The 26,833-nt window shown below is 36.1% G+C and overlaps 1 protein-coding gene across 5 annotated transcripts in view; it reads left to right on the top strand.

Moving 5' to 3' along the window:
- Positions 1–26,833, top strand: part of LOC132101244 (leucine-rich repeat serine/threonine-protein kinase 1-like) — an 83,312-nt gene extending 56,479 nt beyond the window's left edge. For 4 of the 5 annotated variants that reach the window (XM_059506053.1, XM_059506025.1, XM_059506035.1 and 1 more), the window contains 9 exons: positions 2,587–2,784; positions 3,104–3,381; positions 6,610–6,804; positions 7,367–7,518; positions 17,303–17,420; positions 18,689–18,805; positions 20,988–21,883; positions 24,663–24,764; positions 26,478–26,833. In XM_059506053.1, coding sequence (XP_059362036.1) covers positions 2,587–2,784; positions 3,104–3,381; positions 6,610–6,804; positions 7,367–7,518; positions 17,303–17,420; positions 18,689–18,805; positions 20,988–21,883; positions 24,663–24,764; positions 26,478–26,655 — 2,234 coding nt within the window. In that variant the 3' untranslated portion in view covers positions 26,656–26,833. Of the gene's footprint in view, positions 1–2,586; positions 2,785–3,103; positions 3,382–6,609; positions 6,805–7,366; positions 7,519–17,302; positions 17,421–18,688; positions 18,806–19,783; positions 19,913–20,987; positions 21,884–24,662; positions 24,765–26,477 lie in introns of those variants that run through there. The other variant, XM_059506063.1, reaches the window with a different exon arrangement.

The raw sequence follows: 26,833 nt of genomic DNA, 5'->3' as shown, positions 1-26,833 counted from the left end.
TTTTCTTAAGCACTTTAAGCTCTTGTTACTGTATTTTTGTTATTATCGTCAATATTTGAATTAAGTCTGAATTAAGACTTAATCCCCCCCCCCCCCCCCCCCCAAAAAGTTCAGGCTCAGGATTTTTTTCCACTTTAACCTCTGTAAATTCTTACATTGTATAGATTTTAATGCACAACATGCAAAGTACGCCTCAGAGTCATGCATTGGAGTATGACATGAATATGATTTATATGCAACAATTAATAAGTAACATCATTTATTATTAATACCAATCAAGATAAACACATTTCACCAATTACAGAGAAATCAGAGAAAAAAGGCGATATTTTACTGTATGCTGTTTCACCTTGTGGCTCATTCATTCATATTTCAGACTCAGATACAGTATATCCACTTCATAAAAGAAGATTAACATTACATCTCTCTAAACTATAAAGTCTGTTAGGAAGACACATGTAAGAGGAAGCACATCTCTTTTCTTTGTAGATCTGATTTCAGTTCGTGTTTGTTTTGGAGCAGGAGACGATGTAATAAAGACGTCATAAAACACAGAAGCACACGGTGAATAACCCAAACACACTGACGTTCATATAGATCGTGATTTATGTGACGCTGTCAGTGAAAACTGGCCTGAAGTAGCAGACCTCGGTTCTCAGGAGTCTGTTGTCAGCTTTATTTTAACATCCTGGATCCCCAAAAACATGTTGAACTCCTTCAGCAGCGTTCAGACTCCTTGTGTATTATTTCAAGCTACCGTCACACATGAAACAAAGTGTTTAGGGAGATGTGTGACGCAGCGGGACACGATCTGCAGTCGGGCTCATTAGGAGTTTACAGAGCCAGCCGCTGACCCCAGACCAGGAGAAACCCTGCAGGTCAGGGAACAGCTCCAGCTTTCCTCTTTGAGCTCACAGGCTGGACTTGACTTTTATTACAGCTCTTAATGAGATGAGGGGTCAGAATGTGTTACGTAAGACCTGATCCTTGACCGCTGCTCTTTTAACCTCACAGTTTGAGCTGACGGCCACATCCAGAGAAAGATATCAATGGACAAGAAAATCATCGGGCCTTTTGAATATATATATATTTATTATTATTATTATAAATACAGCGAAAAAAACAAAGAAACACTAGGAAAGGCAATAATTGATAATACTCTAGAACAAATAATTTTTTTTTTACAGGTATATACTAAATAAACTGAAATATGTTTCATGAAATATAAAATGTAATGAAATGCATACGTTCTAGTTGGCAACAGATAAATAAAAATAAACATTACATTTTCGTGTTTCACATGTACTCATTTAACAAATAAAGTAATAAAATATATGAAAAATATATTTATGTATTTTATGAAACAAAAATATAAAATGTAATGAACTGTTTATTTTGGCAACAAATAAATAAATGTACTTTTTTATTTTTACATGTATTCATTTAGCTGCATATACATACATTACCTATACATATATATACACACACACACACACACACACACGTATACAATCTCATGAAATATATATTCAAGTATTTCATGAAACAGAAATATATAATTTAATGAACTACATATGTTCATTTTGACAGCAAATAAAAAATAATTTGAAATAATAACATTTATTCATTCACTTTTATTTAACACATATATATATAATTTAGCATTTTATTTTATATAAACAATTTAAACAAAATATCATTTATATATATATATATATATATATATATATATATATATATATATATATATACAGTACAGACCAAAAGTTTGGAAACATTACTATTTTTAATGTTTTTGAAAGATAATGATCCTAAAAATTCAGCACAGAAATAAATTATAATTTAAAGTATGATACATTTAAAAACAATTATTTTAAGTTGTAATAATATTTCACAATATTACTGTTGTTTCTGTATTTTTTATCAAATAAATGCAGGCTTGATGAGCAGAAGAAACTTCTTTCAAAAACATTAAAAATAGTAATGTTTCCAAACTTTTGGTCTGTACTGTGTGTATATATATATATATATATATAAATTTCATTAAAATGAATGTTTAATAAAGTCCTTTTGGGAACACACACACACACACACACTCATTCACTCACACACACACACACACACATACACACTCATTCACTCACACACACACACATACACACTCATTCACTCACACACACACACACATACACACTCATTCACTCACACACACACACACACACACACACACACACACACACACATACACACTCATTCACTCACACACACACACACACACACACACACACATACACACACACACACATACACACACACACAGATACACACTCATTCACTCACACACACACACATACACACTCATTCACTCACACACACACACACACATACACACTCATTCACTCACACACACACATACACACTCACACACACACACACACACACACACACACACACACATACACACTCATTCACTCACACACACACACACATATATGTGATGGTGTTTGCACTCTTTGTGGGTAATTGTTCTGTATCTGAGCCGCTCTCCTCAGGCCTGCAGCTCAGTAACGGCGTGTCTCTTCACAGACACCATGATGAAGCACCTGCAGTCGCTGGACGCGGCCCACAGCTTCTCAGAGTTTCGTCAGGAGGCCAGCATGCTCCACTCCCTGCAGCACCCGTGTATCGTGGCTCTGGTGGGCATCAGCATCCACCCGCTCTGCTTCGCCCTGCAGCTGGCACCGCTGAGCAGCCTCAACACCGTCCTGGAGGAGCGAGCCAGAGGTGTGACGCATGACATCAGCTTCGACTCAGTTTACAGAAAACAGAGAGAGCATGCAACAATAGATGATTATTTATTATATATTAATATACACTTTTATTTGAAAGTAAATATGAATTAAATATAAAAAATTGGCCTATGTTTTATCATTAATATAGTACAATAAATGTGTGTGTGTGTGTGTGTGTGTGTATATATATATATACACATGACATGTGTATATATATATACAACAGAAACACATGTTGTGATTACTCTTCTGCCCTCATACGAGGGGTTTGTGAGAGAAACAGACTGACGTTATTGTCCGCCGCTCCTCAGGCTCTCAGTACGTGCCGCTGGGTCACATGCTCACCTTCAAAGTGGCGTATCAGATCGTCACAGGCCTGGCGTATCTGCACAAGAAGAACATCATCTTCTGCGACCTCAAGTCTGACAACATCCTGGTGTGGTCTCTGGAGCTGGAGGACTCTGTGAACGTCAAGCTGTCCGACTACGGCATCTCGCGCCAGTCCTTCCACGAGGGAGCGCTGGGGGTGGAGGGCACACCTGGGTACCAGGCTCCTGAGATCCGGCCCGGGATCGTCTATGATGAGAAGGTACAGATAGGTGTTTGATTTGCTGTCAAACAGCTTTTAGTGTGACCGCAAAGTCTGCTTACGGCCTCAATTCAAACTGATTTCAGATTCAGAGGATAAATGCTTTCTCAATATCTAGTCTTTAAACTCCCGTCATGGTCATTTAAAGACTGTTAACCCTTAGTTTTCACACTGATACCAGAAAGTGATGGTAATATGACTACATGCAAAGTACTGTTATGATAGAGAAATTTCAATGTTATGCATAACTAGAAAAAAAAACACATTATTTATGAAATAATTGATATAAACATCACATTTCTGCTTTTAAGCTCTACAGTGCATTTTATTTTGTGTTTTATAATTGCATTTATTCATTTGACAGACACAGTTTGATGTTTCTCCTATTATTGAGCCCCATAATGCCACTCAGTATACCATTATAAAATGTATTAATATTTAAAATTAGCTTTTATTTTTAAATTAAGTTTTGGTTTTAATTAGTCTATGATGCACTTTTATCATTTTTGTTTTTTATGTATTTATAAATATTTATTTAATTTCACTTTATTTTTGGTGTAGTATTTCAACTTATTTATTTGATTTGATTTTAGCTTTATTTTGAATCACCAAAATTATTTGTAATAGTTTTGGCTACCATTTATTCTTATATGTTCAGCTTTCATTTTATTTTAAGTTTTAGACATTTTGTTAGGGATTTTTCTATTATTATTATAGTTTCTTCCTTAGCTGTAATTTATGTTAGTTTAAATTTTAGTCTTGGTAAATTTAGTACTTCATCTTATATATATATATATGTATGTATGTATGTGTGTGTGTGTGTGTGTGTGTGTGTCCCAACTACAAACTATTTCCTGTTTCTTCACATGCCTGCTCTGTGATGTCATTTCAGGCCACCGAAATTAAAGCGAAATGTGGAAATTGCCTTTTTATTTCTTTGTGCTGGCAAAGCCAAGCACCCTAAAAATACAGACCTGGACTGATACTGCTCTCCTCAAAGCTTATGGCCATTTATAGAAATGACCTAGAAAGACGTTTAATAGAAATATGTCTTCCAAACAATCAGGAGTGTGTGAAGTGTGATCTGCTGTGTCAGAAATCATGACTTCGTTCTTTCACTTTTCCGCCTCTCCTCCGTTCTGGCCTCACTTTTCACCATCGGCATGAAGTCTGGGCCATATTTGCACTGCATTTGTCCAGACATTTAACAACGTTTTACAACAAGTGGCTGCCAGTATGAACGTAATAATGGGTTAATATACAGAGAAAACTGCTAAATATATGAATTTTGTTAGTTTGTGGCTGAATAAATCAATTCTGTTGGATAAGAAGTTGAATATTGCATTAATTTTTACTTGAGGAAAAAATGGGTTTCAAAAGAAAAATCACTGCAAATATCTAAACATTCACAAATCAAGATACATTTACTTCATTTAAGTAAATGTTGATTTAAATTAACTAAATTCTAATAAATAATAAGATTATTTTTCTTAGCCAACCTGCATTTTTTTTGTGTGCATTTTTTTTTTCTGGGAGAAAAAGTCAGATTAAAAAAATCAGTTAAGTCTATTAGATATCAAGTTTTGTATTCTGCATGAAAATGTATGCTTAAGTTTATGCTTAAAATAAAAAGTATGTCAGTGCAGTAAGAAAAAACGATTATTTTTCTTTCCCAACTGAGATAATTTTTCTTGTTTTAAGCATAGACTCATTTAATTTTCGTGCATTTTTCAGAAAACAAGATTTTTTGTCTACGCAAGTAAATTTATTTTGATTTAGGATTATCTTTTTCGTTATTTGTACTAGAACAGTGGTTTTCAACCTGTGGTCCGCGGCCCCCTAGTGTGTCGCGGTGGTATTGCAGGTGGGCCACCAATTATTTTCTGTTCATTTCCAGTCCATTCTAGGGCTGTGGGATTAAAAGAAATCATTATAAAATCACGATTTGAGCGTGCGCGATTTCTAAATAGCTTTATAGCACGATTTTCCACGGCCCTGACCTCCCGTAGTATGCTATCCGAGCCAATCACAATGCAGTGCGCCTAGCACGAGAACAGAACAGACTGGCATGTGCCTAACTCCAGGTTCACACACTGTCTGTGATGTGCCTTTTTTCTGAGCCCATGTTAACGGATCAGAGCGTTCACACTGCACGTGGTAAAAGGCTAGAAATAAAAATGTGCGAAAATAATTAATATCTAACACATGAGCATAGAGAGAATTGTGAGTGCACAGGACGCAGTTTAAGTGCAATGAGAAACGTTTTAAGTGCGCACACTCTCTCCGCGCAGAGCAGTGTATATCTGAGCAAGCACGTCTGGTTTTGTGACAGCGCAAAGGAAATCTGCGTGCGAACAGAGAGATTCGCACTCGTGCATTATTTGAATGTGCTTTAGCGTTATATTTATGCGCTCTCGCTGCTGACCGCATACACATACTGTATACACACTGCAAACACCTGAGGCACCGCTACAATTAATGAGCTCTATGAACAATGCATGGCAAAAAAGAAAACGGGATTTATTTATTTTTTTGCCATAAGTCTATTCATTTTGTTACATCTTTACTATAGTGATAATTTTGACTTATGTCTGTTCTAGAGACGTTACAAACTTTTTGATAAAGCTCTAATTGGTTTTCTTTTGGAAATATGTTTCAAATTAATCCTGAATGCATTTATGACTGTAAAAGCATATCGGTGTGTAGGCTATCACAATCGCAAAATTGATCAAAGAAATCGCGATAGTTTTTTTTTTTTTTTTTGTCCATATCGCATAGCCCCAGTTCATTCAATAAATACAGTTAACAAGCTAGCTTCTGAGTACTACGTTATTAACCCAAAAATAGCGGGGTCAGTTAATTTTTTTGAAGTGGGCCGTGCAAACATATGTGTGTGGTTGTGTAGGCCGCGAGTTGAAAAAGGTTGGGAACCACTGTACTAGAAGAAGGGACAAAAAGTACAAAAAAATTGTTTTTGCAGTGTTGCAGATTTTTCTAACCAGGAATTGCAAACACAGACGAGACAAAACCCCAGACATTTATTGATTTGTTTTCATTTATCAGATTATGTCACAGCCAGAAAAATAAAGTTAGATGCTCAGCTAATGGAGATCTAGTTTACTTTCTACCTTACTCAGCAAGACGTGGAGTTGCATGCTGCTAATGGGTGACTGTTTAACAGCATTACGGTGGATTGCTGTTAGATGAGGGTTGCTCTCTGTGCTTCAGGTGGACATGTTCTCGTACGGCATGGTCCTGTATGAGCTGCTGTCCGGCCGCAGACCATGCATGGGTCAGCACCAGCTGCAGATCGCTAAGAAACTGTCTAAAGGAGTCAGACCGGCGCTGGGCAGCCCAGAGGAAGTGCAGTTTCACTGTCTGCAGACGCTGATGCAGGAGTGCTGGGACACCAAACCAGAGAAGGTACAACACACACCTGTCTTCTCCTAAAGACGCATTCACTTCTCAAAACTGTAGCATATAGCTCAAATCAGCTCAACTGTGTCAAACCATTATTGTGTTCCTGTAGCATGAACAGTAGAGCAATGCATTTTTGATTCTCAGGGATTGCATGAACTGAGAAAATGTTCATGTTTTTTAAAAGCATCTGCTAAATGAAATCAGCATGTTAGAATGATTTCTGAAGATTCATGTGACACTGAAGACTGCAGTAAAATTCATCTCTGATCAGAGGAATAAATTACATTTTAAAATATACTTGCATAGAAAACAGTTCTTTAAAACTGTAAAAATATTTAAAATTTTTTTCCTATTTTTACTGTATTTTTTATCAAATAAATGCAGCATTGGTGAGCAGAAGAGACATTAATAAAAAGTCTTACCAACCCCGAACGTTTGAACTGAAGTGTACAGTATTGCCTTAGTGTACAGTATATTAAAATGAGACAAAAATAGTCATGAAGGCACATTCTACCAGCAGAAGTTAGTCTGTGTCTAATAGTGTCCTGTCCTCCGGTGGCTGTAGCGTCCCCTGGCCGCTCCTCTCATGAGACAGATGCAGGATCCCAGTTTTGCTTGTCTCCGGTACCTGCTGCCCTGCGAGGAACACAGCCAGCTCTTCTTGTCCCCGCTGCAGGGACACAGCGCCGTCTTCTGGGATGGAGACAAAGACAACAGGTGCGTTCTTGAGAAAGCACCATGCTTTTCTTGCGTGTTCACGGTGCATTCATATCAAATTGTGCTGGTATCATGACGGTTTGTGCGTCCTAATAAGCCAACTCGCTGTCTGTTGTCTACATAGACAGCTGTCTTCTAAGGGAACTGAAAGTAACCTCAGATGACTGATTTGGATTGCTCTACATGGGTGGTTTCAACTGATTTTAATAGAGTTTGGTTTTAGCAGGTCGATGCATTAATGATTTAATACTCTACACACAAATATTGGGTAAAATAGTCAACATTTAGTAACAGAGAGCATTCTTTACAGACACTTCTAGTGAATGAGTTTTAAGTATATTTATAGTTCATTTACATTTCTCTCACTTCATTCTAGTGTTATTTTAGTGCTTTTATACAGAAGCAACCCCACACATGAATGGTGTCAGGATGCTTTACTGTTGGCATGACACAGGACTGATGGTAACGCTCACCTTTTCTTCTCCGGACAAGCCTTTTTCCAGATGCCCCAAACAATCGGAAAGGGGCTTCATCGGAGAATATGACTTTGCCCCAGTCCTCAGCAGTCCATTCACTATACTTTCTGCAGAAGATCAATCTGTCCCTGATGTTTTTTTTGGAGAGAAGTGGCTTCTTTGCTGCCCTTCTTGACACCAGGCCATCTTCCAGAAGTCTTGGCCTCACTGTGCGTGCAGATGTGCTCACTAGGGCTGTCGCGGTTAAGAAATTTCCCCTGCGGTTATTATGGGTGGCTCAATAGCGCGATATGCGGTATTACCGCCGTTTTTTTTTTTTACATACCTAATTTATCCTGATTTTGCTGCATACAAAGCTCTATCGTTGAGTTATGTAGCATATATTGTTGCTTTTTTTAACTGACAGAGACGTTTTAAAACATTTTTATTTATTGTTAAATGCCAAACAGCAACAAGAACATGCGTTTTCCAATAATTTTTTTTTTTTTTAAGAAATCAAGTTCTAAAAAGATTTTAGATCTAGACTGATTATCGCGTCACCACTGGCCCACCAGGACAGTGGATTCGCGTTGGAGATGGAGATGCACTCCTCATGCAGATAGCGTGTGAGCTCGTTATCTGCTCACGCTCTCTTGGATATGGGCACTGACGCGGAGGTTGTCCATGACTTCAGCAGGTATGCCTGTTACTTTCACGGCTGTATTTTACAGATTTCGCAAAGGCTTCAGCTACTCCTAACTGTCGGCCGGTCTCAGCTGTTCTTTTTGATGTTGCTGCGCGATCTGATGCTTGAGGGGGCAGCTGCGCTGGATGACAGGAGACACTCTAAAACGCTTAAAATGGCTTATTGTAATAAGACAGTGATATTAACAGACCAAACTCACTAAAAATCATACTAATAAAGTATACTATCTATAAAAAATCAGATGAGCCCTGAATATGAATGCAACTCGTTTAATAACACGTTAAGCCATTTCCTCCCATAGAAAACCGTTATAAGAAAACGCTTAATGTGGCTTAATGTACTAAGACAGTGATTTTTAAAAACCAAACTATTGACGTGACATTAGGTTTTGGGACGAGATCGAGCGCCTCCCATCGTTTCAGCCGGCCTATTCAAAACTAACGAAGCACCATAAAGCTACAACGGCTCATGAGAAAATTACAGTCGTGACCATATTGTATCATTAATATAATTTATTTAACATTGAATGCACAGTGACAAATTGAAAAAAAAAAAACAATAAGGCCACAGCCTCATAAAAAAAAAAAAAAAAAAAACCTGAACACTGCGGTTTCTGCGGTTGCTATCTTTCCTCTGCGGTTTGCTTGTCAATAGCGCGGTATTACAATTTTGCGGTTATCGCGACAGCCCTAGCGCTCACACCTGCCTGCTGCCATTCTTGAGCAAGCTCTGCACTGGTGGCACTCCGATCCCGCAGCTGAATCCTCTTTAGGAGACGATCCTGGCACTTGCTGGACTTTCTTGGACGCCCTGAAGCCTTCTTTACAAGAATTGAACCTCTTTCCTTGAAGTTCTTGATGATCCTATAAATTGTTGATTTAGGTGCAATCTTAGTAGCCACAATATCCTTGCCTGTGAAGCCATTTTTATGCAACGCAATGATGGCTGCACGCGTTTCTTTGCAGGTCACCATGGTTAACAATGGAAGAACAATGATTTCAAGCATCACCCTCCTTTTAACATGTCAAGTCTGCCATTCTAACCCAATCAGCCTGACATAATGATCTCCAGCCTTGTGCTCGTCAACATTCTCACCTGAGTTAACAAGACGATTACTGAAATGATCTCAGCAGGTCCTTTAATGACAGCAATGAAATGCAGTGGAAAGGTTTTTTGGGGATTAAGTTAATTTTCATGGCAAAGAAGGACTATGCAATTCATCTGATCACTCTTCATAACATTCTGGAGTATATTCAAATTGCTATTATAAAAACTTAAGCAGCAACTTTTCCAATTTCAAATATTTATGTAATTCTCAAAACTTTTGGCCACGACTGTACATACTCATTTTATTACTATTTTTAATTAATTTAAATTCAATTCTCAGTCATTTTTATTTTATTTTATTATTATTTTTATTTAGTTTTCAAGGCAACATTTACATTTTTGTTAATTAATGTTATTTATTTATTTTTTGCCTCGATTGGAATGGTTTTGGTTGAAGTTAACTATAACAGCACTACTGCATGTGACTGTGATCTAGAGTTGGGCCTAAACAAAGCTTTTGGAACAGCATTCGTGTCATTAGTGTGCATGGGACTCTATGTAGGCAGCTCACTAGGTTTTGGAACAGAGCCTTTTCAATAATGAGGCCAAAAGGCCAAAGAAAATGAAGTATCTCAAAGTACCAGGTTTGCACTTTACAGAAATCACCCTCGTCAGCCGGTACGAGCCCGTAATCACCTTTTCACTCCATTTCCCTCATTTAAACGCTCTCCCGTTTTTTTCTATTTACCACCAATTTGCTCCCCTTCAGACCTCTGGCTCACTCATATAAACGCCCTCATTAAAATCTTTCAGGAATCTCATTTTTCCAGCTTCCCTTGATGCTCTTAAGCCTCCTTTAAAAAAGATGACTCATTTGAATATTCATGAGCATGTTTATAAGAGCTCATTATCATGCACGATGCCCCGCCAGGCTGATAAATGCCCCGTGATCTAAAGTTAGACCGCTTTGTTTGCGGGCTCTCGATGCTACAAGACACTTCGACGAAATGCTCCACCAATGCTTTGAGACGGTTAAGGAGCAGCTGGAAACACCTGAGAATATCAGGGAATTTTAAAATTGTAATTTTCAGATCTTAGGAATTAATCAAATTATTATGTAATTCATTATGTGTATGACAGTTCTAGAGTTTGGGGTCATAGAAATGTCATAAAAAATTTTTTTTTATTAATGAGTATACTTTTCAGTGATGTTTTAAATTGATCAAAAATAACAGTAAAGTAATTTATGAATGAATGAGACATTTATGAATATCATATATTTATATTTTGTGTATATATATATATATATATATATATATATATATATATATATATATATATATATATATATATATACATGTACATATATATATATACATGTACATATATATATATATATATATATATATATATATATATATATATATATATATATATACATGTACATATATATATATACATGTACATATATATATATATATATATATATATATATATATATATATATATATATATATATAAAGCTCCATGTGGGTTTTTATGATCTAATGACCCCCTTGATCCAGCAATATCCTGTCAATTATATTTGCATGAATCGCTTTATCATCACAGCCTTTATTTGTCCAGGTTTGAGGTTGATAATTATATTATCGCGGCTTCGTAAGCAAAAAGGGAAAAAAATGTGCATCAGAAGCGTGTGTAGTTGAATTACAATTGCTGTCACAGCACACCGTCAGATAAATGACTCCGCTGATCAAGTAATGATTCACTGTTCAGCAAATGAATTAGAAGAATACATAAACCTGAGCGCCCTGCTCCTGCATAACAGCGTAATGTATAATAAATGCTAAGATTAAAGACTCTTCATAAATCATATGCGGCTCTGAAATCATTTGGGTTTGTACAACATACTGTGTTGCAAAAGAACAGAACAGCAAGGCTTGTGTTGTGTGCATTAGAGGCATCTAATGTCTAGTAGTTCGAAAGTGAAATGTACTTCATGGAACTGTAGGGGTTTAAATAATATCACCAAGGTTAAACAAGTGATGAACAGGATAAAGTTCTTGCAATCAAAAATTATTTTCTTGCAAGAAACCCATCTACTGGGTGAGGATATTTCTAAAATAAAACGAAGATGGCAGGGTCAGGTGTTGTCAGCGCCTTATACCACCCATGCTGGAGGGGTGATGATATTAATCCATAAATCTGTCCCAATACAAATAAAAAATATAATTAAGGACCCTGCTGGTAGATATATCATAATTCAGGGTATGTTATTATTTGAAAATATAAATCTGATAAATGTGTATGGCCCAAATGAAGATGACCCCAAATTTTATAATAACTTGTTTCCGACTGTTTCAAATCTCTCTGGGCAATACATAATAGCTGGTGACTTTAATTGCACATTAGATCCAGTAAGAGACAGATCATCAGGCTTGGATAATACTCACAGTAGATCGAGGAAGACAATATGCCAGTTTATGAAAGAATTAAACTTGTTGGATATATGGAGACATAGTAAACCCAATGCAGTAGAATACTCCTGTTATTCCAGCACTTATAAAACTCACTCACGTATAGATTATTTTTTGGTTTCAGCACTACTTATTTCAAAAATTGACGACTGTCAGTATAGTAGTATAGTAATATCTGACCATGCAGCTATTTCACTCACGTATACAGATACTAATCTTGTGAGTGATCCCCCGAAATGGCGTCTCCAACCAGGATGGCTTTCAGACCCTACATTTATAGATTTTTTTAGATAAACAAATTGACATGTACTTTGTATGTAACACTTCTCAAACTTCTGCTAGCATAAGATGGGAGGCATTTAAGGCCTTTCTTAGGGGTCAAATTAGCTTTACCAGCTCAAAAAAAAAGTACACAATTAGAAATAAAGACATTAGATGAGAAAATTAAAGAACTTGAAATAGATCTCTACAATAAGAAACCCAACTCTAACGATATACATGTACAATTACTTTTACTTAGAGCAAAGTACAATGAATTGTCAGCTAACAAAGCAGCAGTTAATTTAATGAGACTAAAACAATCCTTTTATGACCAAGGGGAAAAACCTGGGAAACTTTTAGCATGGCGCATTAAACAACAACAAACAGAAAGGTTTATTAACTGCATTGAAGATCCAAACGGTAGAACCATAGTAGACCCTAAAGAAATTAATGAGGCCTTCAGGGTATTCTATGAGAAACTGTATAGTTCTGAGGGTACTTGCAATTTAGATAAGCAAATACAATTCCTAAACAACCTTAATATTCCTAAAATTTCAGAAAATGAAAGTAGTGCATTAGATGGAGAATTAACAAAAGTAGAAATCGTAGAAGCAATTAACTGTATGCAGGCTGGAAAAGCGGCAGGCCCAGATTGCATACCTATATATATTTATAAAAAATTTCAGTCCAAATTAATTTCACCCCTATTAGAGATGTTCCAGGAGTCTTTCAGGAATGGTCTTCTCCCTACAACCATGAGGAGAGCCCTAATAATTTTACTTCCAAAACCAGGGAAACCAAACACAAAGTGTGAAAACATGCGTCCAATCAGCCTTCTAAACTCAGATACAAAAATACTCAGCAAAGTTCTTGCAAGAAGATTGGAGGGCCTGCTACCTCTGGTGGTGGGAGAGGATCAAAATGGTTTTATTCAAGGTAGACAGGGCTTTCATAATGTCAGACGAGTGCTCAATATTTTACATTATCAGAGAGGGGCAAAAGACACGGCTTTAATCTCTCTTGATGCAGAGAAGGCCTTTGACTGCGTCGAATGGCACTTCTTATTTAAGGTGCTCACTCGCTTTGGCTTTGGGAATACATTTTGCAATTGGGTTAGAATGCTTAGTACTGAGCTTACCGCAGAAGTTTTGACCAATAATGTGGTCTCTAAACCTTTTAACATCTCTAGAGGTTGCCCGCAAGGAAGTCCTCTATCACCTTTATTATTTATCCCTGCAATAGAACCTTTTGCCATAGGGGTGAGAATACATAGTAGCATTTATGGAATCCGAGAAAGTCACCTGGAACATAAAATAGCACTATTTGCAGATGACGTCATTTTGTTTCTGAAAAACCTGAGCAGATCTGTCCCTGCACTCCTAGATCTCATTGAAACTTTTGGAAAAATATCTGGATATAAAGTTAATCACTCAAAATCATCCATAATGTTACTTAACGAATTAGAGAGGGAGAACTGCCCGAGTTATGCGTCTACCTTTACCTCAACAGATAAATGTACATATCTGGGCATAAAAATTGTCCCCAAGGTGAATAAGATTGCCCAGATAAATTATGACCCAATCCTGGAAGATACTACCTCATCAATAGAACGTTGGACATCTTTACCCATCTCAATGATTGGCAGGATAAATATTCTAAAAATGAATATACTCCCTAAATTTCTCTATTTGTTCCAGAATATTCCCCTACCCCCTCCCTCATCTTTGTTTAGTAGAATTAAGAAATTGTTTACCAACTTTATTTGGCAAAATAAACGTCCCAGACTACGTCTATCTTTATTATACCTACCATTTGACCGAGGAGGCCTTGGATGTCCAAACATTCAATGGTATTACTGGGCAGCTCAGCTGCGTACAATTATGTTTTATTTTTCATCTGAAAGCCCTCCTGCTTGGATGGATTTGGAAGCTTGTTCAATTACACCAAAAATACCACTGCACCTATACCTGTACTCAGCAGACCACAAATACCTAAGAAAAAACACATATAATCCTATTGTATTGAACATGATCAAATCATTGGTTTAATTAATGTAAATATTTGAATTTGAATTCCCCCTTGTCACGTTTCAGCCCTATTTGGGGTAACGCTAATTTCAAACCAGGGAAATGTGATGCAGGATTTCGGATATGGGCTGAAAAGGGGTTAAGAAAAATTCAAGATATGTACAGTGAAGATGAAATACTTATGTCCTTTGGAGTAATATCAGCCAAATATGACATTCCAAAGACCCATTTTTTCAAATATCTTCAACTTAGGAGTTTTATATCCTCATCTCAAAAACATGCATTAGACATACCGGACATTTCCCCACTAGAGGCAGCAATTATAGGACATTGTTATTATAAGGGTTCAATCTCATCTCTGTATGACTTGTTTGTGTCTGGGTCTGACGAATCCTCAGAATCAAGATTAAGATTATGGAAAGAAGATATAGATGACGAAATATCCCTAGAAGATTGGAATGAGGCATGTAAGAAGGCTCAGGTGCAGACAGTCAATACTAGCTTGAAACTCATACAGTACAAATGGCTGATGCATACATACATTACTCCTGCCAAGTTGCACAAGTTTAACGATAATATTCCTGATACCTGTATAAAGTGTAACGAAGCAAGAGGTACTTTGTACCACTGTATATGGGAATGTATAAAAGTGAAACTCTTTTGGCAGGAGATTATTGATATGATTGACCAAATATTATCAAAGAAACTACCACTGGATCCTAAGCTTTTTATCCTAGGTATATATCCTACCAGCCCTCCCGTACAGAGCAGAGAGGTCAAATTCATAGACATGTGTATTTTACAAGCTAAACGTACAATTGCTCTGAATTGGAAAAATATCAATGGGCCAAGAATTGGGATGTGGGTTAAAGAAATGGCATCAAATATGTCAATGGAAAAGATAACGTACATTGTCAAAAATAAACAAAATACTTTTGAAGATGTCTGGAGACCTTTCACTAACTTCTTAAGACACAATATTAATGTTGGTAACCTGCTACAACAAGAACAAGCTCTGAGGGAATAGAGTAGCATCATGATCTTCTGAGTAGAATTGTTAAACTCTCCTTACCTGATTTATGTATCTTTAAAAGAAACAGCCCTTTTTTTTTTTTTTTTCTGGGGAAGGGTAGTGGGAGGGATAATGGGGTGAAAAATGTTTGCTATGTTTTACATGATTGTTATTCATTATGTAATCTGATCTGATATGTAAACTGAAAATTTAATGAATATATTGTTAAAAAAATGTGTTTTATATTAATATTTTTATTAGTGTATTAATATATTTTGATAGTTGTTATTTTGCGCATATATTATTTGTATAATAATATATTTAGTTTAACAAAGTTTTTAATTGTTTTACTTTAGCCCTGAGAAAAGCACTCACAGTTATTACTCACAATATTTATTAATTTAATTGTTTGTTGGTTTATTATTAATTTCTAAAATAATAAATACATTTATTTTTATTTTGGTTCTATGAGCGGTGTTTTTTTATTTATTATTTTATTTTATTTTGATATCCATCCATTAATTTATTTATATATATATATATATATACACAGTACAGACCAAAAGTTTGGAAACATTACTATTTTTAATGTTTTTGAAAGAAGTTTCTTCTGTTCATCAAGCCTGCATTTATCAAAAATACAGAAAAAAAAACAGTAATATTGTGAAATATTATTACAACTTAAAATAATAGTTTTCTATTTGAATATATTTCAAAAAATAATCTATTCCTGTGATGCAAAGCTGAATTTTCAGCTTCATTCCTCCAGCTTCAGTGTCACATGTAACATCCAGTCGATCACATGATCATTTAGAAATCATTCTAATATTCTGATTTATTATGAGTGTTGGAAACAGTTCTGCTGTCTAATATATTTGATCAATAAAAGGTTAAAAAGAACTGCATTTATTCAAAATAAAATAAAAATTCTAATAATATATTTTCTTTACTATCACTTTTTATCAATTTAACACATCCTTGCTGAATAAAAGTATTGATTTTATTTAAAAAAAGAAAGAAAAAAAAATGACTGACCCCAAATTACTGACCAGTAGTGTATGTTGTTATTACAAAATATTAATATTTTAAAAACATAGCTTCTTTTTTTTTTCTTTTTTTTTTCTTTTTTCATTCATCAAAGTGTCCTAAAAAAAAGTATCACATGTTCTGAAAAAATATTAAGCAGCAGAACTGTTTCCAGCTTTGATAATGAATCATCATATTAGAATGATTTCTAAAGGATCATGTGATGATGATCCTAAAAATTCAGCTTTGCATCACAGAAATAAATGATAATTTAAAGTATAATACATTTTAAAACTGTTATTTTAAGTTGTAATAATATATCACAATATTACATTTTTTCTGTACAGTCGTGGCCAAGTTTTGAGAATTACATAAATATTGGAAATTGGAAAAGTTGCTGCTTAAGTTTTTTTCTTTGCCATGAAAATTAACTTAATCCCCAAAAAACCTTTCCACTGCATTTCATTGCTGTCATTAAAGGACCTGCTGAGATCATTTCAGTAATCGTCTTGTTAACTCAGGTGAGAATGTTGACGAGCACAAGGCTGGAGATCATTATGTCAGGCTGATTGGGTTAGAATGGCAGACTTGACATGTTAAAAGGAGGGTGATGCTTGAAATCATTGTTCTTCCATTGTTAACCATGGAGACCTGCAAAGAAACGCCTTTAGCCTTTATTTCTCTTGTAATTTTCCAAATGTGGATTTCATAACTGCTGTGTCCCAAAGACACATTCATGTTTCTCTGTGTGTGTGTGTGTGTGTGTTCTACAGGAATTACACAGTGGTAAACTTGGCCAAGGGGCAGGTGGAGGTGAATCGGATGCCTTGCCCAGGAACACGTCTGAGCTGCCAAATGAAGATGGAGAACAGCCTGTGGACGGCCACTGAGGTGCGTTCAGCTGTCAGTGGCAGCATTGGGTTCAGCAGCGCAGGATCATTAGCAAGGAAACAGCACTAATGGATAGACGCCGTGGGCGTAGGGATCTCACAGTAAAGGAGATTGTTGTAACTTATGTCAAACCAAATGCTTGTTGCACAAGTCTTGTGTGTCATTTATCCACCGTTAGCAGAACAGCAGAAACAATGATGATTTTCAGACAGGTTTCCTGAACAAACTGATGTTTCTTCCCCAAACTCATACCATTAGTTGAGACTGTCCTGATTCTGATGCCTCTGGATTCAAATTTTATTCATTTTAAGTGATGCGTTTAATGGGTTTTCGTCACATATTCACTAAGTTTAGTGTTTTTTTTTCAGAATGCAGTTAAATGCGCTTAATGTCAAGAATGCATTAAATTGATCAAAAATGACAGTAAAAGGTTTATAATGTATCTGAGGGTTTCTATCTCAAATAAACGCTGTTTTTTTTTTATTAATCTAAAAATCATGAAAAAAATATTGCACCAGTTCAGCAGCATGAAGTGTTTTCAACATCGATAACAAATAATAAATGTTTCTTGAGCAGTAAATCATCATATTAGAATGATTTCTGAAGGATCATGTGATGCTGAAGACTGGAGTAATGATGCTGAAAATACAACTTTGATCACAGGAATAAATTACATTTTACAATATATCAAAAAAAAAGAAAAGTTATTTTTAAATTGTAAAAATATTTCACAATAATACGTTTTTTCCTGTATTTTTGATCAAATAAATGCAGCCTTGATGAGCAGAAGGTACTTCATTCAAAAACATAAAAAGATCCCAAACTAGCAACAGTGTTGTATTTGAAACATAGAGCACAGAATAACTGTGTATTTCAACATCAGAAATTGATGCAGATCACCTTTAAAATGTTGTAAAGGCTTCACATTTTGTCATTTTTAGTCTGGTTTATGTTGTCTTGTTTTGTTCCAACCATTAAAGTGTAAGAATTATATTGCAATCAGCATCTTTACTCACAAACCACCTGAAGTAGTGCATATACCAAGAAAAGATGCATGCTTTCTAATGCACAGAATGACAGCGTGTGCAAATGCTTTATTCAGTGAACTTCTGGTGGAGCTGAACATCCTGAAATTCATTTTGTCCCGATAAGAAGTCCCAAAAATGGTTCTGAATACGGGGCATTTCTCGATTCCCAACCCTCTTTGTAAGTGAACACAGCAAATGAATGGAGATGTTTATCTTGATACCTTGTTGCTGTTTCTGCAGGAACAGGAAGTCTTTATCTACAGCCTGAAAGAGATGTGTCCCTTGAGTCACCCGCAGAAACTGCTCTCCTGTCCGGCTGTGGTAACCTGTCTCTTTTTACTGCCTGCCAGGAAAGAGGTCAGTGCCCCGGCGTGCAGTCATTGTCATGTAAACTATGCTCATGCTGATCGTGTTCTTGCATGGGTTGTTTTTCTCTCTTGCTTTGTTATATTTAGTTTTTACATTGTATATCCAAAGGAATCATCTCAAATTAAAGGAATAGTTCATCAAAAAAATGTTTTCGCCTTCAAGCCATCCAAGATTTTTTCATGGGAGCAGATTTGGAGAAATGGGTGCCGTCAGAGTCCAAACAGTTGATAAAAACATCACAATAATCCACAAGTAATCCACACCATCAATTAATGTCTTATAAAATGAAATGCTGGATGTTTTTAAGAAATAATTCCATCATTACAGTGTTAAAACAACTTTAAACTGTTGTTTCCAGTCAAAATATGAGCCCATAATACATAATAATGCTTCCTCCAGGGAAAAAGTCCATCCCCTGTTGTCTCTCACTTCACAAACTACCCACATTTTTGTTTAGAGCCTGCTTGTAAACGGTGTTTGATCTTTGCATTTTTCTCCCCTGATTCAGACTTTTCACTGGAGAAGACAATTTTATGAATAGATTAGAATTGGTTTGAAGTTAAAAACATCTTAATGATGGATTTGTTTCTTACAAACATGCATCTTTCCTTTTCACAAGACATTATCTGATGGACTGGAGTGGTGTTGATTACTTGTGGATTACTGTGATGTTTTTATCAGCTGTGTGGACTCTTATTCTGACGGCACCCATCCACTGCAGAGGATCCACTGGTGAGCAAGTGATGCAATGCTGCATTTCTCTAAATCTGGTAAAGAAACAAACTCATCTACATCTTGCACAGCCCTGAGAGTCAGCAAAATTTCATTTTTGATAGTTAAACTATTCCCCCGAGTATTAAACACAGTTAACAAGTGCCAAAACAGACTAAATTGTTGGCCAGGTAAGAACAGCAGGCTTGATATTTGAGGTAGGTTGCTCTGGCATTTGAAGTCTCTGTTATCCAGGTGTTCCCGCTCTCCCTCTCTTCAGCGGACGTCCCAATGACAGATTCAGTCCTCAGTGCTTCTCCAAACACACTCTTATATGAGCCTCGCTCCCTTTGAAGTGCCCTCAGTCCATTCCCTGCAGGTCACTGAGGATGTCAAAAGCAGTTGTGCAGATCAGTGAAGGAGCATGCAGCTGGTTGAGGGCTGTCAGGACCGTTTTAGGGAGGAAACGCTTTTACATTTGGCACTTGCTCAAAAATGCTTGTGAAGGCGGACTGAAATATTCCGAGAATGAATGTTGTGTATGGTTTGATGGGATGTTGTTTGGGTTTGAAGTTAACTACATCAGGGCAGTTCACTACAGAATTGATAATCTGCTTAAATTATTAAACAAAGTTGTCCTTACAGAAGAAACGTGTGATTTCTATATGACTAGTGGCAACAGATGAATCGCAGTCTTCTGGTTTTGCTCCAGGCCAAAAGTCCAAACCAAAAGATGTATGGGACAAAAAAGCTAGAGATGATGTTCATCCACATGTACATTGTTTGTACAGCTCTCAGAAATCTTGTGCTGAAATATGCAGCGTTTCGAGTTCATAGCGGCACCAAACTGAATTTCCAAATGTATGCGTTATGTATTATTATTATACAGTATTACTTAAAAATGTATTATTATATATTATTGTATTGTATTATAATCTTATCTTGATATATAGATTTACAAATGTTATTAACAAACAACTTTAAATGTAATATTCTATCGAGTAAACATTTTTTAAAAATTATATTAAAATAAGCAGAGATTGTATTGTGTAAAAAATCAAAATACATTAGTATATATATATATATATATATATATATATATATTCGTGTCACATGATATATATAATACAACCATTAATACAATTATTAGTGTAATATTTTTACATTTATTATATGCAACATATATATTCATATATGTAAAGAAATATTATATTCATAAATAACAATATCAAGTCAATAAGTAAAATTTCATATATTACATAATACACTTTTATGTTATAATAATATACATTTATACAAATAAATGTGTTATATTAATGCGAGAAAATATAATTATATATACATATATTTATAAAAGTGTACAAGTAACAAGTATTATTGTATTAAGAAAAAGAATGTAACCTGATATAATAAAGAGTGATATAAAACATGTAATTAGAGTATGTCCCCTGTGTTTCAGTCTCTCCCGCAGGTGTTTGCCGGCATGTCTGACGGTCTCGTGGTGGTTTATTCCCTGGTGGATGACATGCCTGTAGAAGGTGAGACTTACATCTGCTCGCACACCATTAACAAGCATCTTCTGAACATGGAGGACTCGGACCCTCGGCAGCGACCGTACCCCGTGTGCAGCATCGTCCCGGTGTGCTCCGGATCAGAGGTGTGGTACACCAACGGCCCTGGAGTGCTGGTCATCGACAGCCTGGCGCTTCAGCCCATCCGCCGCCTCGAGCCGTATCTGCCTCCGTCCCGCCTGGTGTCCATGGTCTCGTCTGCCAGCTGCTGGGGCGACGAGGCCGTCTGGTGTCTGGACGATCACACCAGCACACTTCTGATGTATCACGCCGCCAGCTACCAGATCTGCGCTACATACAGCTGCAGCGACGCCAACCCGCTGCGGGACGTTTTCCCCGTCCAGAGGCCGGCTGGGGCGATGACTCCTGTGACCCCTGATCCTGATATAGATGAAGAGTCTCTTCCGGCCGCCCTGGAGCCGGTGAAAGTGACGGTCACACACACCGAGGACGCAGGGATGCAGATCTTGTGCCAGCAGGACTCGCTGGATTACTGCTCCATGACGTCCTCGGGCTTCAGCTCGGAGCAGCTGGATCAGATCGGCCATTTCCCTCACGTGGAGCGCTCCAGTTCGGGAGCCCTCAGCTCTCTGACCAGCTCCAGCAGCATGCCTTTATCCACAGACTTCGAGGAGACGGACAAACCACCGAACGAGCTGGTTTCACCTGAATCGTGTCCATCCGGGAGCGCAACAGATCCAGAACCAGTGGCTCAAAGCCAGACACCAGAGCAGCTGAAGGCCTTGAGCATCATTTCTGTCAACAACACCATCTGGGTGCCCAGGTACGACTCGCACTTCACAATACCTCTCAGTATTTGTAATGTAGAAAAAAACATGATTATTACATTTAAAAATACTTAACCTGTATGTTATTTTGATGCTTTTTTAATTCCATGCCAAAATCATGTAAATAAAATAAAAAAAGACGTTTTATTTTTATTCGTAAAAGATGCATGAAATTGATCAAAAGTGACCCCGGACCACAAAACTTAAGTCGCTGGGGTATATTTTTAGCAATAGCAAAAAATACATTGTATACATCCTTACAAACCATACCTTACAACCCCTATTACTGGTTTTGTTCTCCATGGTCACATTAATGATGTTATAAAATATTTATTTTCCAGTAAATGGTGTTTGGTCATTCAAAAGTTTGGGGTTGATACGATTTAAATTTTTTATTTTTTTGTAAGTTTTTAAAATGTTATTTAGAGATCGGCCGATAATTGATTCTACCGATATTTTCCCCAATATTAATCTGATATTATGGCACTTTTCTTTCTTTTTGGTCAATTTAATGAATCCTTTAATGAAAGTATAAATTTCTTGACATAACACACACAGTTTCTGCCAATCTCATGTTAATCTTGAGTAGTGGTCGACCGATATATCGGCAAGACCGATACGTTTTTCTCCTTGGCCATTGTGTTCAAGGCGGGACTTTTATTTTGACGGCGAGTCAGATACAGTTTTGCTCTTCTCTCTGAAAACAAATAGTAAATATTTGTAAATCAGAGCCACTGATTTACAACATCTCTGATGTTAGGCGGTATGAAATCAACATTGACCATTTGTTTCTGCACATTACTGCTCTTCTTACAGTAAAATGTAATATATCTTTTAGACCTCATACTCTTTTCTTGTTTACAAAGCCATTTCACTTGGAAATTCCTCATAATACAGTAGTAAAGTTGGTTGCAGGTTCAGTTTCATGACAACTGTAAAACTTTAGTGTAAAAGAGTCATTGTAGACAGATTAAAAACCCAGCCTAACCTGATTTTCAGAGGTTGGATATGCTCTTCATGCATCAGTCATCGCTGGTTTGGGAGCAGTGCTTGTGTTAACAGTCCTTTCCTCTCAATAGCAGTTTCTCAGCTGACGCAGGCTGCTCTGAGCCTAGTTTGGGCCTAAAACTGCGTGATTGGAGTTGTTTGTGTAGAATTAGACTCGGACTATGATAAATGTTGTTCCAGGAGTGACAAAGGGACGTGTCCTGCATCAATTAAACATTTGGTTAAAGAGAGTTTAAGCACAGGATGAAGGGCAGAATGGCTATGTTTTATTCATGAATATAAATGCATTATAATGTGAGTTTCGGGAGGCGTTGGACTTTATTCTCCGTAACCCAGACACCACAGAGCAATCAGGTCACACAGGTGCCTCATATTGAGCTCAAGGGCAAGGACATGATTTATATAAGGAGCTTCCTGCTGCTTATAAACTAGGTTAGATGTCTTTCATGAGTGCGAGTGTGAAATGTGTTCATCCAAACAATACTCAAGTGAACCAAACAGCTCCTTATTAGTTCATCCTAGTTTTCTCAAATAGTTTTGTTTTGTTTTGTTGCATCCTGTAACTCCTCCAGGATGAAGGAATAGATGCAGAGACATATATCAGAGCATCTGTTTAATTTAGACATTCTTGATAAATCTTTATGAAGCAGCATGCACTGTTTCTGTCTGAAATATACGGTTTATTTTCATTTAGTTAATGTCACTTATTTACTTGCTACACAGAATTATTTAAAATACAGTTTATTTTAATTTGTGTTATGTTGTCGACAAATTTAATTAGCTTAATATAAATTTTTGTTTATGTGTATATATATACAGCCAAACTAATTTCCCTATTATAAAGACAAAGCCTTTCAGGGTAACAAAAAGATACACATTACAACTACACATAATATACAAATAAAACAAACAGTGCTTTATTTTCAGGTACAATAGGTGTATTTAGCAGGACCATTCAAGAAATTGAATGAAAAAATACGAAAATAAAATACTATAAACTGATTCCTATATATATATATATATAAGTTTTTATTAATTAAAAATAAATAGTTTAATTGTTAACATTACTTTTTGAACTATTGTGTTAAAAAAATTGGATTTTAAATATATGGTTTATTTTAATTTTTAATATTATATTGTTTACAAAAAAATACTAACTTTATACATCTTTATTTATTATTTATTTTTAAAATAAGTTTTTTTTTTTATTTGCAACATTATTTACAGGTAAATAGTCACTTATTTATTTTTAAATAATTTGTTTTAATCGTTCACATTGCTTTTTAAATATTGTCGAACAAAAAAAATATCAGTTATATATAATATTTTAATCTATTTTTAATTTTGTTTAACTTTTAACATTAAATTGTCAACAAAAATGTGCCTTATATTAAATTATTTATTTGATTTTAATTAATTACCATTACTTTTAAACTAGCTGTAGATATAAAATCATTTTTTTTTTTTGTAAATAAATGGGTTGTTTATTTAAATTATCATTATTTTTTTATATTGTGTTGACAAAAACAGTATGTTTAGTATATTTTTTTTATATGGTTATATGGTAAATATGGTTCATTTACATGTTTTATATTATATTGTTGACAAAACTTGACTAGCTTAATATTAATATTTAAAAACTTTTACTTACATTTTTTACCTTTTACTTTTAGAGTAGCTTTATATGAATTAGTGTTTTATTTATTTGTAAATGATTCTGTCTGATTGTGAAGTGTAAATGACGGTGTGTGTCTCTCTGTGTATCAGGCGTGGAGGAGACATCCTGGTGATCGAGGTGCAGGAGCAGGCCGGTTCGCTCAGGGGTCGTGTGATCGCCGTGCTGTCGGTGCCTGGAGTGTCTGAGTACGGGTACGTGTGTCACAAACATGCACATTAATAACCACACAGTGTCCAAACACAGCAGAGCTGTCAAACCCAGTTCCTGGAGGACCAGCAGCTCTGCAGAGTTTACTTCCAACCCTGCTTCAACACACAGATCCATCTAGTTTCCAAATAAGCCTGAAGGACCTGATTAGCTGGATCAGGTGTGTTTAATTAGGTTTGGAGCTAAACTCTACAGGGCTGTGACCCTCCAGGAACTGAGTTTGACAGCCCTGACGTACACGACTCCACACTGTTTGTGACACCGGTCGCCTGTAGCAAACCAAAAATCAGCGATGCCGTAAACAAGCCCGGACAGATTCAAATCTGCATTGATTTGAGAGAGGAAAACTCTCAAAGCACTGTTTCTGCTAGAGATTGTAAAACATTTAAAGCTGCATGCATTTGCACCCAAATACAGTAGATGAATGGGTTCATCTAAAGTCTAAAATCTTTAGTTTGAAAAGAGAGATTAGCAGTTGTAGGTCAGTTCTTCATAAACCTGTTATTTCTCTCACACGCACACACACACACACACACACACATATAGCAGCCCAGCAGCTTCAAGTGAACACACATTAAAGTGTTTAAAATGTATTATTATAAAACCAATCTTTAAATAATTATATGTACATAAATGTAATATTTAGAAGTAAATAAAAATATTATTTTATTTTGTAAACATTGATTTTTACCTTATTTATTTTATATATATATATATATATATATATATATATATATATATATATATATATATATACACATACACACACACACATTTATAATGTATTCGTTTTTAAATATATGATATATTTACTAATTTTAATCTTCTGTTATTGTATTGAACAGAAATGTCACCAGCTAAACATAATCATTTATTTAATTGTTTGTTAAATGAAATGTTATTACATTACTTTTAAACTAGCTTATTTATTTATATTTAGAAAAATAATATATTATTTATTTATTTTATTTATATTTCGGTTGTATTTGTTTTTATTTGAATAATTTGTTGTGATTTATTAATTTTAACATTTTTCTTTATTTTAAATTCTAATAAACAAAAATTTGACCTGCAATGCATTAAAATTCCTTTCTTTTATTTTTATTAAATTTTTTTAAGTATGTTTTATTTTAACCCTGCAGGTGAAACATGTCTTAAAACTATAGTGATAGCCGTCAGGAGCATGTGTACATGTGTCAGGTATAGGTTTATAACACCGATCTGCACCTGTGCATCTCCTCTGGAAGCCTGCATTCTCCTTGTTCCTCACCTTCTCTTGGTGCGATTAGAGAATCGATACGTCCTTCATCATGGCGCTGTCTGATCACTTTCCAGACCACAAGCTGAAGGACAGACCAGTGAGAAAAGAAGGAAGTCATCAATTACAGTATCAGGAAGCAGCCAGAATGATAGAAATAAATAATTCACTTAGTATTAATAAACACCCTGTAGCTTTTTTAGAGAAAATGTGAATGGCTACCAGCTTTATTAGAATGTGTTTGTATGTTTTCAGAAGTTAGCAGTGCTATGAAGTGTTTATCATAAACTAGTCTCTGTCCCCGTCGGACTGCCGTCAGTTCTCCATGTAAACACATTCATCACACAGTCGAGGCTTTCAGGCCTGTGTCTGCGTCTCCGCCGCTCGGGTTATTTTCAGCGAAAGCTCTAGCTCACTCTTCCTCTCGTCCGTCTCTCAGGACTCTGGCGGAGGCGGCGCTCGTCGCAAAGGACACCGTTGTGTGCGGCTTCCGTAAAGAAAACATGGCCTGGTGCCTGGCTGTCTGGAGGAGCTGGGGAGGACGCGATCTCGAGCTCTTCTACCAGGGATACGAGGAGCTCGGTCGCTTGGAGAGCAGTCTGAGGAAAAGGAGGTAGCTGTGTAAACGTATGTGTGTGTGTGACGGAGAATCGACGTTCTGTGCAGCGCACACAGATACAGGTGTTGAACTGGAGGGAATACACACACACACACACACACACACACGGACTGTTGCTTTAAGCAATATAATCCTGCAGGACTTGGCCACATACACATTTCATATATATACATATA

This window comes from Carassius carassius, chromosome 2, assembly GCF_963082965.1.
Source record: "Carassius carassius chromosome 2, fCarCar2.1, whole genome shotgun sequence".
Taxonomy (NCBI): Eukaryota; Metazoa; Chordata; class Actinopteri; order Cypriniformes; family Cyprinidae; genus Carassius; species Carassius carassius.
This window is presented reverse-complemented; position numbering and strand designations above follow the sequence as displayed.